Source organism: Echeneis naucrates, chromosome 5 (assembly GCF_900963305.1).
Source record: "Echeneis naucrates chromosome 5, fEcheNa1.1, whole genome shotgun sequence".
Lineage (NCBI taxonomy): Eukaryota > Metazoa > Chordata > Actinopteri > Carangiformes > Echeneidae > Echeneis > Echeneis naucrates.
This window is the reverse complement of record NC_042515.1, coordinates 8,123,651-8,143,806: the sequence shown is the minus strand read 5'-3', so window position 1 is coordinate 8,143,806 and position 20,156 is coordinate 8,123,651. Positions and strand designations below refer to the sequence as shown.

The following is a 20,156-nucleotide window of genomic DNA, read 5'->3' as shown; positions in this document are numbered from 1 at the left end:
ATATTAATCCCCCTTCAGCAAAAAAATAAATAAATTAAAATCCAACTGGCTGCTGTTTTCCTCTGCTTTTGCTGTTTTTGTGTCCCTACTATGTTCCGTGATAGGAAAAATAACAAACAGTTTGGTGAAATAAATGCTTAATTAAAATTATTTGGATACCGGCGAGCCGAACGTAACTTTTGTTGTTCAGAAAGTTAAATTCAAATTGTATTCATGCACTGGAATAGGGCTTTTTACGCCTTTTATAATAGAACAACAACAAAAAAACAAAAAACTTGAATGTTTTCCTAATACAGCTGGCACAGGTGTAAATACTACTTTTTTTGGGAGCTATTGGGAACCACATATCAAGATGCATTTTATGTTTCAGTATTTAAATAAGGCCACATTCTTTGGTTGCAGATAAGCAAGTTATCGAGACTCGACTGTGGCCTTTTTCAAAATATGATTGTGGACTCTCTGCTTCTTTGGTATTGGTTAGCAATCAAATGGAGCTGTTGTCATGGCAACAAGTCCATAACTGCAAAAATGTAGTTTAGTTAAATAAACCAGACGTCCGCGATGCCCATTTAGAGATAGTACAATGATATTGTCATCACACATAAAAATACCCTGCACTAATATATAGAGGTTTTTTTATGTCATTTTAAATGTTATTTGAGTAAAATGATTTGGCCAGTGTGGAAGAAAGAGCACTGATCATAGTGTCAACTCTCTAAACTAGATTTCATTTAAAGCGGAAGCATAAGAAAATGTCATTGAGGATGACAAACATCAGTCCTCAGGGTGCTTTGCAGAGAAGCAAATTAGATGGATGAGAACAAGGAAAAAGCCCCCAAATTCACGGCATGGTTCTCTGTTGCATACTTGGATCACAATGAAGGCAGAGAGGAATAAGTTATTTCAGGCGTAAGCCACCGGCTATTCTTTTGAGTCAGATAAAGTCTTTGAAATTTCAATGTTCTTTTTGTGGGATTTACTAGAGAAAAAGGAGATTATGATCTACATGTGTCAGCAGCAGTTGGTCTCAGTTGAGTCTCCCATTACAAAAAGGTGCTGATTAACTGACTGAGCTGGCTGTTGTATCTACCATTTTGCCAGATATAATCAGCCCTCTTTTAATTATTGTGCTGGTAATCCTTTATTTTGGGTGTTTTGCCATTTTAATATGTGATTTGGTTGAATTTTTTTAAGTTTCAATGCTCATTTTACTTCCAACTAGGAGTGCAACAGTACGCTAAAGTCACAGTTTGGTATGTATCTAGGTCATGAAATCACGTTTTGGTACATTTTTGGTCCAGTCAAATGTAAAAAAAAAAAAAAAAAAGACGCAAACAAACACACAAAAAGGAATCTTGTTTTTGTTATCAAATTGAAAACATGAAACAGTGAAAACATTAAACACAAAAGAATTCCCTGAACAAAGGATGGTTCTTTTTAAATAAAAGAAATTGCCAGATGGTGCCGCCTGGCTCGTCTTTACTAACGTGAGACTGTGTGAGACTGTGTCATACATTAGATTATTTAACTCAAATTAGCTCACGTAGTTCAAGCTCAGTGAAGCTGGTCTGTGCTACATGCCATCACCCGGCACCCGGCGGAAACAAGGAGTGGCATATAGTTCTGCTTTGGCACATTCGATACATTTACTGTTAATTATGCTTCTGCAATATGCAATAGCAAATACATTGTGTTGAAATCATAACTTGAGGACTTTGTGTTTTGTTAAAGAAAAGCTCTTGAAATATCACATCAATTTGCGGTGTCTATAGCATGTCTGGTGATGTGTAGGTGGTCACACCACCTGCTCAAAGCAAGTTCTGTGTTTTCAGAGACACCTACATAAAATACATAAAAACTGCAATGCTTCCCTAAAATTAAACAAATCACTGTTGCTGCCGAAGCGTAACAATAGTGGGCACTGGGGCTGTGAACCTGCTGTCAAGAACATGACAGTTCTGTGATTAATATGCCCGACAGTCACACCGGCTGAGTCCTGATGAGAATGCTGCTGTGCTGCTTCAACAATTAAAAAAACCCACAATAATTCTGATCACAATGCAACAAATGATTTGAATTCAGGGTGGAGAGCAGGATGCCATTTTATGTGTGAATGAGTGTCCAAATTCTTGGTGCTGATAATCTTTAATAAATTTAAGATTATTAGCACCGTTGCCTCACAGCAGGAAGGTTCTCTGTGGGTACTTCAGCTTCCTCCCACAGTGCAAATGCACGTTTAGGCTAAATGGTCACTTTAAAATTGCCCTTAGGTGTGAGTCTCCATCTCTGCCCTTTGGCCAGTGTCGGGAGATTTTGCCTTTTCATGGAAAACAAATCTGATGGGAACATTAAGATACTGCTTAACACATTCATCATGGGAAAAAAAAAAAAAAAAAAAAAACTACTTTCAAGCAGATTCTCAATAATGGCAAGAAAAGATTTGAGGTTAAAATCCTCAAACTCAAATGCCTCCTGAGGAGTGATGATGAAGCATTTCAAGGCTGGACAACTTTGATCTAAAGGTGCTAACTGAAGTTATAGTCTGTTCTAAGACGGTCCTCTTCAACCATCAGGGAAGATGGGTTCTCATTATTTTACTTTCTCATCTGTGGTCTTGCTTGACTGAACAAATCAAGCTCATATGTTCCAGCATTACCACTGACAGATAGTTAGGCAGCCAGTGTGAAGCAGTCCACGGAAAAAGGTCTGAAATGTTCATCGCCAAGACAAGTGAGCCTTGAAACTACTCCACAACAGGACCTTTTGTTCTGTCTTCCTTCCTTTTGCTCCTGTCAGCCTCTGTTCCTCTCATCTTTCTGCTCGGTGTCCTTTGGCTTCTCTTTCTCTCTTCTCTCTTTTCTTTCTCACCTGACAACCCTTTTCTTTTTGAGCTCCCTTTTTTTCCTGGTGCTTTTTCAGCTGTTTTTCTTACTCGACAAGCTGCCATCTCTGACTGGGTCCACTGGACTTTGCTGTCCCATTACCAGCATGACCTCAGTTCATTTACTGCCTCAACACTTACTGACATGCCAGTGGTGAATACGCTGTGCTGCAGATTTGTGCAGGAGTAAAGAAAGATAAAAAGAAACCTGTTGTCTGCGTCTACATAAGTTTTCTTTTGGCCCAGTCAAGAACTACCTACAACATCAAGCTGAGAACAACGATCATTAAATCCTATTGAGATTCTCTACTTTCTATTTCCTGATTATGAAGCTACAATGGGTACATGAGGACCTTTTTGTAAAGTCAAATCCCCAGATGACAACATAATTGTAATGGGAGCCCGGAGCTGCCTACTGTTAGAAAAGGATGAAGATGAATGAGTCCAACAGAGGAAGGGAAGGCCGGCAGAAATGCAGTAATAGAAAGAGGGAGAATGGGTGAACAGGGTTAATAAACAGCCAGTGTGGGCTTGTTAATACACCATGCTATGATGCTCCATCCCCTCAAAATGTTTGCAAAAAAAAAAAAAAAAAGCTAGTTCAAATGTTACATGTAAAGCCATTTAGATAAGGTTAAATAACTCAAAAAATCTAATTGTTTATTTATACATGCAAGGAGACTGTACAAGGATGCATTTGCTAATGATGCACTGAGTTTCACCTTGAAGGAATAGCCAACATGACAGCGATCATTTGAATCTGCAACTATGAAGACTTCAAGGCCTGACGTGGCGCTGTGGACCTTTTCCAAGTGTTTATGGAGAATAATCAGGACAAAGCCTGTTCAGAAACTGCCACTCTCCTAAAGGCTGTCATCACCAAGCCCGTGACCGCAGCTGTAGCTGAGAAGTGCTTCTAAACCTTGAAAAGGATTAAATTTTTTTCTCAGAAACACCATGACCCAGGAGAGGCCGAATGCATTGGCCATGCTGTCCATGAAGTAGAGCCTTGTAAGTGAGATGACTGACTATAATCAGAGAGTCATACTGAGATTTACTCTCAGAAGGAAAGGAAAGCAAAATTCATGTTCAAGTAGTGCTTTTTTTTTTTTGAAGTGTTTTTAAGTGTTTGTTTGACCCCCAATACACACACACACACATACAAAGTCACAAAAAACTGCACCCCCCCCCTCCTCCAAATTTTTTATCGCCAGCCGCCACTGTATATAACTGATGCCCTTGTTTCCCTCTTTTTCAGCAGTGGGAGATGCACCGGTGAATAAAAATCTACTCATTGGTGCACGGTAAATGTCGCCTTACAGCTCTGGGTGTTTACTAGAGAAATACATCGGAGGAAGAGCAGAAAATTACACAGAGCAGTCCAGCAAAACAGCTCCTGAATGATGAGCTCCACGTTCCCTTTACTGGATGGGCAAAGAATTCTTTTTGAGGATGAAGACTGAAGTGTTTTGAGTTGAAACTAACCATAATGGTCGAACAATCGATACGAGGCTATTACATAATCCACAATACCCAAACCAGTGACAAGTAGATGTAGCAATAGAAATGAAATGAAATAAGTCTCCAGAGCTGTTGGAATAAATACGTTAAACCCATTCAGTGCCATCTACTCAAGGAATAATTGGGTCTAATGATGTCTTTGGACGGTGGGAGGAAACTGGAGGACCAGGAGGAAACCCACACAAGCACAGGAAGAACATGCAAACTCAACACAGAAAGGTCCCAGGCCGGGAACTGATAGCGTGACCTTCTTATTGTGGGGCGACAGCACTGGCCACTCTGCTACCATGCTGCCGTATGCAAGAATAAAAGTAAAAAAAAAAAAGAAAGAAAAGTGACAGTTTGGATTTACATCTACTTTTATCTGTATCTGTATTTATGTATTCAATGTTTTTTGAATCTGCTTTTGCTGTAGAGCAAGTCAACCTGAGATGTTCTATATTTAAATGTTAACCCTTAATAATAACCCTTTTACTTTCAAGTGTTTTGTTAGTGAATTATTGCAGACTCTGTCCGTCAGTCACAAGTAAAACAAAGAATATAACAACCGTAAAAGTTATACAGTCACCATTGCCATCTATTCTACAAAAATAATTATAACAACCTGTCTGTAAAACCCATCAAACCTTTCCTCCTTCAACGCGTTCTGCCTCCCCTGCTGTCAGTAACTGCAGAAAGCAGCAAACAGTTTATTGCCTGCATAAACATATTGATATCAAAACAATATTCAAGAGTCATTAAGAGACGAGGTTGCAGCAGCTTCTCATAAATCATCTCATAAATCATTTGCTAAAGTTGAACATAATTAAATAAAGCCATATCAGTGAAACTGGAGAGAATCTTTAGACGTGTAAACTGGATGTGAGGAAACATCGGTAGCACTGCTGGAGAAATAGCTATGAACCACTGAAATATTCCTTTAAATATCAGAGAAGCTGATTTGTGGTTTTATCCTCCACGCTTTTCTACTTTAGGGTCTACTGGTCAAATGCATTTTGGAGCAGATGATGATTTACAGAAGGCACGCTCCATTGTGTTTGATTTGAAAAAAAAAAGAAGAAGAAAAAAAACAAAACAGCAAAAAAACAACAAAGAAACCCCCCCAACTTCAGATTCAAACCAGACTTTTTCCCCTCCTAAATTAGCTACGAGCAGCCGCTCTCTAACTTAATAACACTCTTATCTATCCCTGTAAAAAGGTCAAGCCCACTGGGTGAGTGTACTGAGTGGATAGCTAGCATTCGCTACTTGGATTTTAAGTGTGTGTGTGTGTGAGAAAGAGAGAGGCACGGACGGTGTGTGCATGTGAAGAAGGATGTTGATTAATGTGGGTCTAAAGGGCAACAAATTTCCTGTGTGAGTGTGTATGTGTGGAGGTTGAAAGAGCGATTTCCCGTGCAGACGTGCAGTTTACTAATTGGGCTTAATCCCTTTCACCATCACCTTTTTTTTTTAAAAATGTGTTCTCAGGCAGAACGGCAGAGTGGTCAGCCCTGTTGCCCCACAATAAGAAGGTCACGGGTTTGGTTCCCGGCCTGGGTCCTTTTTGTGCCGAGTGTGCATGTTCTCCTCGTGCCTGCGTGGGTTTCCTCCGGGTACGGCGGCCCCCTCCCACCGTTTGTGACTCTAAATTGTCCGTTGGTCTGAGTGTGAGTGTGAGTGGTTGTTGGTCTCTGTCTCTCTCTGTGTGTTGGCCTTGTGAAGGACTGACAACCTGTCCAGGGTGTACCCCACCCTCACGCAGTCTAAACTTGGATTGGCTCCAGCTCCCCGTGACCCAGAAACAGATAAGTGGTAGAAGATGGATGCACATTTCAAACTCATCCGTCATCAAGACCTTATAGCTCACTTCTATTCGATTAATGATATGAATATTAATAAACACAACCTCTGAGAGGTCTTTCAGGCATAACTATTGCTGTCAAAGCTCTCAGTGTTTTTCATCAGTGTTTCAACCTCCCATTCTCCCTCATCAACTTCACAATATCTAATAATCCGGTGCCACTTTGGCCCTCGAGAGCGTGCACCCTTAATGATCAGGTAATACGTACAATATGTGAGAACACTGTGACGCACACACAGCATGTAAACACAATATTTAACCTCAACAGAAGCAGACTTTTACCTTCTGAGCCCGGCGTTTGTCTGCTCTCTGGTTCTGGTGGTAGATGCGGCTGAAGTTGGAGACGATGACGGGGACGGGCAGAGCGATCACCAGTACACCACTGAGGGAGCAGATGGAGCCGAAGATCTTTCCAGCGATTGTCTTTGGCACCATGTCTCCATACCTAGAGAGAAGATAGATGACGCGTTAGACTGTGTTAACCTGCACACTATATGTCCATCCCCCTGTTTTCATGCCTATTTGTAATGCACATAAAAGATAGATAGAACAATATAAATATCAAAAAAAAAATTTTTTTATTGTGGGTGAGGTAGAAACAGCTGTAATTTCAAAAGAAGAGAGGATACAATATCTGAAAATTGCTGCCAATTTCAATGGCAACATAATTGCTGGTTTTACACAGCCGCCAAGGTTAATTTATTTGAATGTTTACGTGCCTTGTGTTTTGTTGACAATCCCACACTACCATCCATTGAATTAGATAAACCTGAAAATGACAGCTTTTAGGACACAAAATAGTCCCTTTAAATGAACTGCTTACTATAGAATGAAACCTGCTCCCACTGTTTTTTTATTTTTCCTTAACCAGCAGTAATGAACTGCAACGCAACAAAGACACCAACATCTCATATGATATAACAATTATAACAGCAGCAATTGTGTGTCCATGTGATAATAATTAATATTTACTTTCTTTATTTTTTTCCCACTTTTGTGCTCCACTAGCTACTAAAAGAAAATATCTGGCTTTCCATCAAAAAGAAAGGAGGTGTTTTTATAATGTGCTGAAATTATGTACTCGTTAAATTTTTCTTCCTGAGATGTTGATGTAGTGTTTAACCAAAAAATAAAAAAGGGAAACCAAGAAAGAACTTTTTTCACATTTCTAAAACTAAGTGTGTTGTGTAAAGGTGGTATAAGTTATTATTTCGTAGATTGCTTAGAAAAGAAAGACATTTAGTCAGTTTTATCTCTGAACTTTGCTTACATACCCCCGATTGTTGCCCTTCTGTATTTGGTTGTTTTTGTTTTTGTTTTTTCTTTTCTTCTCTTTTCAAGCAGGACAGTCTGATTTTGATGCCTGTTGTTGTCTGACTCCTTTTGGCTCATGATAATTCGATTACACAGATGAGTGGCTGTTGTAACAGGTGGGCAGAGGTGAAGAAGTGGGGCCCCTGCTATCTATTCAGCTCACTCTGGGCAGAACGAAGTCGTGCCAGTGGGATCCGGGGGCAGGAAGACAACAAGGTTCGACTTGCTGGCCAGAGCCGTGTGCCATGCCAATGTGTAGTGGAACAAATTAACATAAACACACAGACTTGGTAGACAGCCTTGTAAATGGGTGGAAAAGGACATGAAATTGTCTCTTCGGGGGTTGTGGGTTGCTGACATTAAAGCTAAGTGGTGTGGTGGAAAGCGATGGGAAAGAATGTTGACTCGATATGTGGGATTTGAGAGAAAAACAGAGGAATTACAAAAGGGTGCATGTTCTGCATTTAACCAAGGACACTCTGGAAGTAGAATTGATGTTTTGCCGCTCCATCTCTGCCAAGCAGTTAACTCGCCTGTCCTCATTCATAAAATGTAGCGGTGACTTGGAGGGAGTTAATAAAAGCTAATGAGTGAATGTTTTGATGTACATATATGTCGTACTGATCATTTTGAATGTCACCTCACCAACTCAATGGAAATGTCACGCCTTTGACGCGGAGCAGACGGAGGGGTTGGACTTTGATCCTCAAAGTTAGGCTAAAACACTTGCACTTGTCAAAAGGCCTTTTTCTCTTCCCCTCTGGCCTTTTTGGCTCCTCTGAGTTTCCTCTCCATTGCGTTTTAGACACAATGAGACTCTTGACAGGTAAGCCACATGCACTGTTGACCACAGTGCCTCTGGAGGGCCACTCGCTACCCAGATGTCTGTGGATTTTGGCTTTTAACTTTTCACTTACTTTTTTTTTTTTGGCCCAAAGCTCCCTTTCTTGACTGCTGAAAGTGACATAATCATCTGACTTACATACCTTCTGTTTGCTACCCACAAACTGAAGAGATGGAGGATTATCACAAACCAGCCGTCTGCTCTGCCTGAATAAATACATGTGAGAGCAAACATGATATTGCTCAAATCCTCTTTGAGAGAAAAGTAGAACACAGAGATGAGTACAGATGGTCCAGACCACACTGATACTGATAAACCATCTCTTTTCCTTTTTAATAACAGGGTTGACTTGCAGAGATGGATCAGAGTGAAACTACAGAGTGTAGACCAATGCCAAGGATCTGCCACAAAATTTAATAGGTTCTCACTGGCCCTTGCCCCATCTCTCCACTTAGTTCAGTGAAAAGCAACGATTGTCCTGCAACATTATATTCGCATGGTAGACTTAGATTTCCAAAACAATGTAGAGCATTACAGGTTGTTTTTTTTTTTTAATTCAATAAGACAGCTTGAAGAGTGAGCGAGGGGGGAACAGACATGCAGCAAATGACACCAGCTGGAACCGAACCAGCACCGCTGACGAGGACCTTGTGGCCATCAACCCCCCCCCGTTACAGGAAACTTCAGAAAATGCCCCCCTCAGGAACAGGATGTCCTTTTTGTGCACACAATAATAATAATAAACTGCTTCTGGATGCTGCTATATTAGCAATCTAAAATTAGCAGCATTATCCTGATTTGGAGAAATTGACTCTCCTCTAGTAACACCTTCCCAGTATTATATGCAATCAAGTTAAATGCACACACATCAGTTAATCCTTATTTTCAAAGGCTTTTCTTTCTTTCTTTCTTTCTTAGCTACTGCTGCTTCTTCTCTGTATGGTAATAATTCAGAAACATTCCCCAACCATTTCTGTACTGTATGAAACACTAGCTTGAAAAGTGGAAACCATTTAAATCCTTTCTATGTAATGTATCACCAGCTTTGTCAGTTTATTTCTACCTGAGACTTTAAATTGTGTCTTTTATCTTGAAAGGATACAGCCATTAATTCATTTTTTTAAGATCCTTAAAAAGGCTCTTGTGTAAGTTATTATAAAATATGGCTCTGAAACACTGGGTTAGAAAAGCATGCTTACTTCTGTGTGAAATTAGGAATCCAGCATTAAAGAAGAAAAAAAACTGAAAAAGAATATCAGAGGGCAAATCATCCACACTTTTGACCGTGAGCTGCATGTATGAGTTGGTGGATCTCAGTCATTAACTGTGTTTGCAGTAAAACATGACTCAACCTAAAACTTCTTTTGCTCCAAGTAAAACTTCTCGTGTCTTTTTGTCGAAGTCATGGCAGGCAGGCTGACATGCACTGCGGGCACAGACGGCAGAAATATAACAGATTATTAACAAATGACGGCGATTTGACCACCGGGCTTGTTATTATTGTGGCTGAGTCCTGCTCCTGGCTGACACACTACCAGAGAAATGATTTCACAGTTTGCTCCTCTCTCTCTGTCAACTGATGAGAGATGACACTCTCCTGGCTGTGACTGCCTTGTTGTAATAATGTCTGACACTAGTGTACCCGCTTTGATGCATTAAACATCACTGCATCTGTGATACAGTGGAATAACTCCAATCCTTGCTCTTTGCAGGATGTAGGATCATAACAGGAGGCCAGGTTAAAAAAGGAGAAGAATACCAAAACACTTAAAAGGTAAAAAGTTATTTTCATGTGGGTACAAAAGGAGGGCGCTGGAGTCAGGCCTTCACTCACAGCGGTGAGCTCCTGTCATGACCAACCACTTTGTCATTATTAATTTTAATTCAACTTGGAATAAGAAAGTCATGTAACAGAGACCAGATGGTCTTTTTTTTTTTTTTAATTGTTTAATCAACCAGAGCCAGGAACGAGCTGCAGCATGTGTTACATGTTGTCATGTGCTTGTCCAACTACTAACACTTCAACACCATCATCCTGGGAATCCTCAAAGACCAGACAAACTCACCCGGCTCACCGTGCCGGCCTCCACCTGTCAGTGGATTTACTATTTCCTCACTGACAGGCTGGAAAGCATGTTCTCCAACATCTGTATCATCAGCACTGGTGCCCCCCAGGGGTGTGTTCTTTCCCTGCTGCTCTTCTCCCTCTGCACCAATGACTGCACCTCGGATGACCCGTCCGTGAAACCTCTAAAGTCTCCAGACGACACAACGGCCATCAGCCTCATCCAGAACGGTGATGAGTCTGCCTACAGGCACGACGTGGACCAACTGGTCATCTGGCGTGGTCAGAACCACCTGGAGCTTAATCTGCTCAAGACTGTGGAGATGACAGTGGATTTCAGGAGGAACCCGCCCACCCTACACCCACAATCTCCCAGGACCTGAAGTGGATCTCCCACGTATACTCTGCCAGGAAGAAGGCCCAGCAGAAGTTGTACTTTCTGCATTAGCTGAGAAAGTTCAACCTGCCTCAGGAGCTGCTGGTTATCTTCTACACCGCCATCATCCAGTCTGTTCTCTGCCCTTCCATCACTGTTGGCCACCAAGCAGGACAGGAGCAGACTGCAGAGAAGATCATTGGGGCCAACCTGCCCTCCATCCAGGACCTTTAAAGGTCCAGAGTCAGGAACTGGGCAGGTACCATCACTGCAGACCCCTCACACCCCAGACACAAACTGTTGACTGCTTCCCTACAGAGCTCTGTTCGCAAAACCACCAGACTTAAAAACAGTTTCTTCAACGCTGTCTCCAAGATCTCCCAATAAGGCCACCTGACAACACCATGAACGTTTGGCAAGGGCAAGGCAAGTTTATTTATAGAGCACAATTTATACCCAAGATAATTCAAAGTGCTTTCCATTCCAGATACAGAAAAAAAATTACAAGAAGGCAGATAGAATCATTACATAAATCCCAAAAAACATCTATGAATGAATTAAAAGCTAAAAAAACAAAAAGAAAAAGCGCAGCTAAAATACTTTCAGTGGTCATATTCACACCTAAACTGTTTTCAGCCTGGCTTTAAACGCTGTCAGAGTTGAGATCTGTGTCACATCTTCTGAAAGACTGTTCCAGACTTTAGCAGCATTTACACATTACTGCACTATTGTACAGTTGTATCATATCCCACTACAAATATTTCTAATTATGTATATATTTATTTTTGTCTTTCCTTTGTCCAAGATAACTATTTCCGATTTGTGATTCCGAACTATTACTACAAATAAAGATAAAAATAGACAAAAATCAAAAGAAACATTGAAATATTTTTCTAATAAAGATTTTCCGATTTTTTTAATTATCTCAAGATGGGAAGTTCAAATGTAATCAAAAATAAAAATTTTGCATCTTTTTTCTTCATGTGTTTATGTGTTTCCTGCAATAATTTTTGCAAGTTGGCACTGGTGTTGCTGCAGGGTTAGGGTTACTTGCAGCACCAGTGTTTATTATTTTGAGGCATTTCAGCTAATCCTTTGGGTGCATTTTGCATAAACAGATACATTTGCATTAGTTTCACTCTGCAGCGAAGAGACAGATTGGTGAAAATGACAGCTGCAGAGTAAAATGTCAGGACTCTTCTTTTTTAAATAATTATAATTGCCTCACTGACAAATATAAATTGCAGAATATTGCAGGTCAGAGAGGTGTTAGTCTTCCAAACTAGAAAAAATTGTATTTTGAATATAAGGTGCTGTCTTTTAACCTTTTCAAATCAATACCCTGACGTACAAATGCAACCACGACAGTGTCCTTTTATTACATGAACAACTGATTGTTCACAGTAACTAATAATGCAACAAGATGCAAAACAAAGCAGCACAGCTTTAGGGTAAATGTTCCTCAGTCATCCATTATTTGACTTTTTCCATCTGCCACAGTTTAGAACAAATACCTAAGCAGGTGGAAAAATCATTTGCAGGGGGAGTTATTCAGCCGTGTGTTTTATCCTCTCCAAATGCTCGCTTCTTCGGCTCTCTGTTAAAGGAGCTCTGCTGTTTCTTCCACAGCATGTTGAAGAACAGCATGTCCCTAATAGATATACGATGGGCATCGCCACAGAATGGGATTGGATGTGCTGCATCAAAAAGTCACGATGACACAGAGGTAGTCAATCTGGCTGATTCGTTCCAGTTTAACAGAGGCAGGCTCGAGAGCCGCATTCACATTAAGTCCAACTTTGGTACAGCTGTGGTGGTGAGCTTTGAAAGAGACTATCACCAGTACAGCCATAGTGACCCAACTTTTTTCAAATTTTTAACTCATAAGATTCCTATAATGATGCGTTAGAAGCCGAGACTCTAATGTGTCAATTTATTTTACAACGACTGATTACCTGCATGAGAATGCTCACATAAAGGGAGTCTACAAAATATTTCCAGAATGCTAATATGCTCAACAGTTTAAACACTTATACTGTAAATGTATGTCTTGTTATTATGCCACACTTACTTTGACTGATAGGGATGTGTCTTATCTAATAAAAGCAGCCTGCAGTCAAAAGCACGACCAGGAGGGTGGATTTATTACACATTTAAACCCACAATGAAATATTTCACATCACATTCTTCTTCATTAATTGGCTGCAATGACACCTTTTAGGTAATCAAATCACATTAGCGTTGTTTTGCACAGTTCATGCAACTTGAAAGTTTTTAACACATCTCTTGGCATAAACATGTTTTGATTTACCCGAGCAGACGGTACCTAAGATGCGCAGCGTGTGAATAAGGTGTTGCAGTCGTGGGTGACAACGAGGTTCAGTGGGGTCATTGCGGCATTCCCACTGGCCTCGGGGGGAAACCAGCGTTTGCTCATAGTTCCAAATCATTAATTATGCATTGATCATTAAAACAAGCTAACACCAACGACAACAAAAAAAAAAAAGCACACACCATTAAGAAATCCATTGTTGCTTGTGCAAAATCCGAGCATTTTTTATAACATCCGTATATGCAGCACAGCACAAGTCAAAGGAAGGATGTGAAGGGCCAAAACTGTTCGAGTTCAGTTTGAGTTCACTTCTCTTCAGCAAGAACGTCATTCCATTTAGTAAAAATTCAAATACCTCTGGTGTCCAAATAGTGAAGTTCATTTGAAGCTACCAAATAAATTGGGGACTTATTGTGTTAGTTCGCTCAGGGCTTCACCAGCGTGTTTTCAATGGTTTTCTATTATATTTGGTGTCATGAGGTTAAATTGATACCTAAAGCACCAAAACCAACACCAAATGAAAAGTAATAATTTTCTATGAATGATTTAATTAGTTTTTTCTTTTCACACAAATATAAAGTTTTTAATATTATTGTTTATATATTTTTTTGCAAAATTTGCCTCCTTTCATGTGTTTTATGAGTTAAATGCAACACTTCTGTCTCAATATTTGCTAATCTGTTGAATACTGATTGCTTTTTGTCCGCGTTTGCTGTGACAGTTCAGGTTAACAGGAGATAACTTTGCAACAACAATTTGACTTGAATCTGAATGGCCCTTGCAGAGTGCAGCAAAAATAAATCTTCATTTCTGGCAACAGCTTTCGATTTTGTTTAAGCCTTTTGATGAAAAATGGATATTAGTTTTAATCAGATTTTAATCCCATAATTTTCGTGTTTTCAGTGCATTTTGAGGCTCCAGCTGTTGCCATGTTTGCGTAAAGCTACCAGGTGTCCATGTCGCTCTGTTCTATGGCAGCAAACAGACTCACCGCAGTTAATCCACATTTGTCAAGTTCTGCCCATTTCAACAGCGCTCTCTCAGCCAACCCCACATATACACTTGTTCCAGCTAATCTAACATGATTCACACCTTCCTTAAAAAAAAACAACAACACACAGAACGGCAACCATAAAAAGTCATGTCACATTTCTTAAATTATTTCAGTACAATCAGTTTCTGCACGGTGGAGGAAGCTGTTTTACTCATCATGAGCATTAGCATGCTTTCATTTTCATCATGAACAATACCTCCACAGATAATGTTCATGTGTTCATGTTCAGTTTTTTTTTTAGACTGGAACAAAGTAACAGGACAGAATTAGAGTTTTATATTGTCACTGTAGAAAAATACAGCAAAGTGCAAAGTTTAAATACCCGACAAAAGTCGACTGACACTGTCAGCAAAAAGACGCAGTCAGAAAATTTGCAACCATTTAAGCTACAGAAATATAATGAACACTTCAAAGCGCTCTTTGAAGAAAATTGCATTCGAAACTGAAATCGATGAAAAGTAATTATAAATCGATTTTTTTCTGTTTATTTTTGATATTGATTGTGTGTAAAGTTTCTTCGAACTTGCCATTTCTTGTCTTGCATTGTTTGTGGGAAGAATTGGGGAACTGATGAGAGTCTTCAGATCTCAGAGTTAATTTTCAGGAAGTCAAATACCACATTCACGGTAAGGATACTTCTAACTTTTTTTTTTTTTTCCCCAAAGTCAAACTTTTCCTGCAGTGGTCTGAAATGGCCTTCACATGCACAAGCAATTCATGTTGGCAACATTTCTGTTTAGAATTTTACTTCATTGACATTCAGCTTCACTGTTCACCGTCTCTGCACCACATCAGAGCTGCATTAACTTACTTCTAGCGCAAACTGAACATTTATTACTGCTGCTGCTGTTTCACCTTGAAAGGAAAAACACAGAGAGATACAACCATCAAACAGTTACACATGACGTCATGGAGAAATTCAGCTAGAGACTGACTTTATTCAAACATAGTGAGCTGCTTTGGCTTCACTGTTAACAGATAAGACCTGTTCTTTGCTCAAATCTTTGCTCAATTCACAGATCTATGGAATTTGACTAGCTTTCGGAGCCAGGATAGAGTGGCCAATCGAGGCACTTTAGTGTGTGGCTTCATTTTTTAACCCCAGGTGATAAAGATTAGAATGTCAAGGTGTAATTTCACGCCATTATAACATATGTTTGTAAATACTGGCTGAGACCAAGGGACATATCAATAAAGGGTACACACCGTAACAAAAGCAGTGCAGCATGTCAGTAACAGACCATTATTGCACAGGAAAACTGCATTTATCAAAGATTAAATGTGATAATGACTCTTCACAGCAAATAGGTTTGACCAGTGTCAACATGAAATAGCATTCAGATGACACAAGAACTATATAGTTTGCATTCAATTTACTTTATTTTCTTATTAAAAGGTGTTTTCATTTTTAACGGCAACAATGAATTCTTTTCGAAGTGAGAAGTTAGACAGGAGTCCCTACAGATAAAGCGGCAGGCACAGATCAAACACTTCCATGTAGCACGACTGTTTTACCTGAGGCGGCACATTTACAACTCGCTCTTTTCCTCTCATCAGTGCAGAGCCACCGCAGAAACCAACCTGCTCTAGAGAACCCCAAGAAAGTGAATGTAAGAAATGGTTGCCGTCTATCCGTGTGGGACTGCAAGGGCGCACAACCTGCTATGCTGACACTCACACACAATCTCACCTTTCAGTTTTCTACTGAGTGATGCAGAGGTGTGGGGCGATAACGACGAGAACTGCACTGAGGAACAAAGGACTCGGGGTGGGATTAAACAGGAGGACAAGAAACGGCCTGATGTCTGTTATTACACATACAGGCATGTGAGCCATGCAGGATATTAGTTGGTATGACCTTCTGCCACTGAAAGGAAAGCGCCATCCATCATAACCTATGTGAGCTCGCGTTTGAATTAGAAGCCGGCCCGTCTTTACAGGGAGAGTTGACATCAAGGGCAAAGCAACCTGCCACAGAGGGCTGGACGAGGTGACCTTAACAGTAATATGTTTATTATTATTGGCATGAATAAGGAAGGCTGAGCTGAGGTGCATTGCAGGCCAAAGTGAGTGACCAACACGTGCACACAGGCAGAAGATAAAAAGAGAAAATTAGGCCACTCTTCTTAACCTTCATTTCTTCAGGGAAAATTTGTCATTCTGAACTTCTTAGTATTTACGCAGCCACAGTGCAGTCGGCTGTCCAGTAAGGCCACAGCCATCTGCTGCGTTATTCATTTGGTTTTATCCACCAGCTTTTCTCTGCTGCTCTGTGACTTTAAGATACGGTAAGATGATGGCATACTTCACATGATAATTATACTATCACATGATGCCATACCTATCATGGGAGAATCACTTTCATAGAAAGAGGAGATCCCATGTCGGGGATGTCACGTTCCTCGTTAAAAAAAAAAGAAAGAAAGAAATTGATCAATAAAGTACATAATATAGGACTTAATTAACACTGACACAGATTTGTGCTGATGAATCCCCCCCCCCCCTCAGATTTTCATGGTTGTATTGACATGACAACAATTAGGATAATTCTTCCAGGCCAACAGCTGCCTCAGGGTGTCTCTGCAGGTCTCTCACCAGTGGACCATCCAAATCCAACCTGCACTGCAGCAACATTTAATACATTTTATCATCTCTGTCACATTTCCTTGACTGCTTCGCTTTTCTGCAATGACATTTGGGCTTCCAACTTCAGAATATTACACGATGGCCCTCCCCTCTTTCTTGCTGCTGCTAGGCAGTTTGGGGACACAGCGTTTACTGCTATAATTATATTTTTTCTCATCTTTGTGTTTCCTTTTTGAAGTTTCTGACAATGTTAAATTGTCAGAAATTCGATTGGATGATTACCAGCAGTGAGACTTTTGTTGACAGTTATGTGAATGAGCGTTGCAGACAAACAGGGTAGAGCAGGCAGCAGCCTCTAATCTCCACAGATGGCATAGTGGGAGCAGCATGTCAGCAGAGCAGCGGTTTTTGCGCTCTCTGTGTGGGTCTTCACAGGATGCATTCAGGCACATTATTGAGTTGCAGGTCCCCATGTTTGAGTCCACTGGAAGCAAAACAGAAGAAAATAGACTGGAAGTGTGCAGATATACTCTGTATTGAAGCAGATTTTATAGACACCTTTTCAGACAAAAGCGTGGTGCTTCCCTGAAGCTGAAAAACGCATCTACGACAATGACTAAAGACAGTTTGTCCATCAGTGGTCAGTGCTGACATGACACGTCCGAATAAATCTGAGAAGGCAAAGAGATTTAGGAAAAGAAAACAAAAAATCCTCAAGTCCTACAACTTTATATGTGGATAAAACAGCATCAAAGATTGCACATCCAAGATGGCCGCCAGCTCAGTCCTTTGTTTGCCTGCTTGTCAATGTGCTCAGAATTACTTCTGTTTGTAGAGTGTTTTAGTACGTTTTTAAACCAATGGATCAAAGAAGGCTTATTTTTAATTTTCTTTGAGAAAAGCCTTCCCAAACCATTGTTACAACACATAAGAAGGTGTTTTTTTGCTGCTGAAAACAAAACCCTGCCCTCTGCTAGCTATCGCTTGGCCTTACCTGCTGCAGCCTGGATTACTGCATCAGCTGCCATACTTAGCCAGACATGCACTCCCTCATAAAAACCCCACTGGCGTTTTGTTTGTCATTGTGCTGTAAGCTCAGACTCAGGATCCCAAACCGGTCAGCTATCTTTTTACCTGGACTGCCTGGACAGTTCTCATTTAGAGATTTATGTGATTGCAAATCCTTTTGGTTTTTACATGTAAATATCAGTTAAATTCTAAGAACTTCGATCACGTAAAAACATTGGTACATACTGCTAACCCTGATGACTTAGCTATCTCTGAATGCTGACTTAAGAAAAGAAACACCTATTATGATAATCTGATACCAGGCTACGATGTATTTTGTCAGGACAGAGCCACCGGGGGAGGAGGCTAAGCTATGCACCTGCACTGTTCTGTTGCTCTTTCTAAGTCAGTCCCTAAGCAGTTTGAGTTACTTTTAAAGTTTAAACTCTCAACAAGCGTATCTCTCACTGTTACAGAGCGCCCTCTTCCCTGGACTCCATGCCAATAGTGTTTAGTGAACTCCACGTCCTGTACATTTCCTCTCAATTTATTCCTCTGGGCGATCTAAACTGGGATATGATCAATGCCCCAGACACAGTTTTGCAGCAATTCCATGCTCTAAACCTTTCCCAAATTATTTTGGAGCCTACCAGACCCAACCCCAAATCTCCTTCATCCTCCACACTGATTGAGCTCATTCTTATCAACACCCCATCTAATTATCAATCAGGATTCTTCAGCCAAGTGAGTGATCACTGTGCCATTGCATGTGTACGCGCTGCTTGCTTGGTCAAACACCCACCAATAATTGTGACCAAGCACTTTTTGGAAGAACTATGACACGGAGGCCATACTTTGTGATTTTGCAGCAGTGTGTTGGGACAGAATCAGTGCTATCCCTTATTTCAAAAATACATTCACCTCAATCATTGATAAACACGGCTCTCTGAGAAGAATGTCCTTGGTTCCCCCATGAGTTGGCGAAACTTATCCATCAAAAGAACACCCTTTGGTGGAGAGTCTGTCCCTCCTGATCTCATGTTGAATGGCTTGATGAGAAACTCATCACCTGTTATTCCGACACAAGGAAGTTTGGAAAAGAGTCAGGTCGATGGAAAACAAATGCACCTCTCCCTACCTGCCAAACCCTATATGGTATTCAACAGCACGGCTATCAGTGATAAGCCTTTCATGGCCTCTCTCCTCAACCATCACTTTGTTAGCTCAACCAAAGCTTTCACCACTCCAGACCCTGTTATGGCCTCCTCGGTTACTCAGCCTTCCCCATCCACCCATACTGGTTTCTCCTTCAAATCCCTCTCTATCACAGAAGTGCATACTCATCAGGTTGGATCCCAGTAAATCTGCTTTGACGGACTTGATCTGATGTTCTTAAAGGCATCTGCTCATCTTATTGCTGTTCCTATCAGTATTTAACCTGTCTCTTCAGCTCTCTGTTGTCCCTGACTGGAAGTCAACCATCATTTTTCCCCTCTTTAAAGGTGGCTCTGACTCTGACACCAACTGCTACCAGCTGGAGAAGCTGATTCATAAACAACAAAGCCGCTTCCTTGATTCAAACCACATTCTGTTTGATCTGCTATTTGGTTTCTGGGCAGATTATGGGTGTATTACAGCCACCGTAAAGATTTGGTGACGATTTTATGACAGCGTTAGACAACTAGCAGGTCTGCATATCTGCCTTTATTGAACTCTCTAAGGCCTTTGACCCTTTCAATCATGGGATCCTCATTCATAGGCTCTCCAGAATGGGCCTGTTCATCACCTGCTGTGGCTGGTTTGTCAGCTATCTTGTCAACCCTGCCCAGCTGCAGAAAACGGAAAATATGTTGTCTGAAGCACTTACAGTCTCCAAAGGTGTGCCTCAGGGCTCCATATTGGGCCCAATCTTATTCTCCATCTACATTAATGATGTATCCAAGGCTGCTGGCAGTTCCAGGATCCATCTGTACGCTGTTGACACCATCCTATATGCTATAATTACACCAGATCTCTTCAATTCAGCCTCGCCTCAGTCCTTTTGCTACCTCCATCTCTGCCTAAATGCTAAGAAGACCAAATGCATCGCCTTTAGAGATCTATTTTGCCAATGGCTCAGATTTGGTCAATGTCAACTCCTAAAAATACCTAGGCATCCGGTTGGATTCAGCTCTGTCTTTCACCACACACATCTACACCCATCAGACAAGAGTCAAAGCCAGACTAGCTTTTCTCTTCAGCAACAAAGCTTTGTTCATCTCTGGCTTCTCTTACCTCTTTCAAGCTTAAACCTGGATAATAAAAGACTGTTACCCTTGCTGATCACCCCTGA

The 20,156-nt window shown here is 40.8% G+C and overlaps 1 protein-coding gene across 1 annotated transcript in view; it reads right to left on the bottom strand.

Moving 5' to 3' along the window:
* LOC115043860 (potassium voltage-gated channel subfamily D member 3-like) overlaps positions 1–20,156 on the bottom strand; it is a 72,883-nt gene that overhangs the window by 9,704 nt on the left and 43,023 nt on the right. Inside the window, exon 2 of the mRNA XM_029502611.1 lies at positions 6,528–6,690. Within this exon, the coding sequence (XP_029358471.1) occupies positions 6,528–6,690 (163 nt within the window). The remainder of the gene's footprint in view (positions 1–6,527; positions 6,691–20,156) is intronic.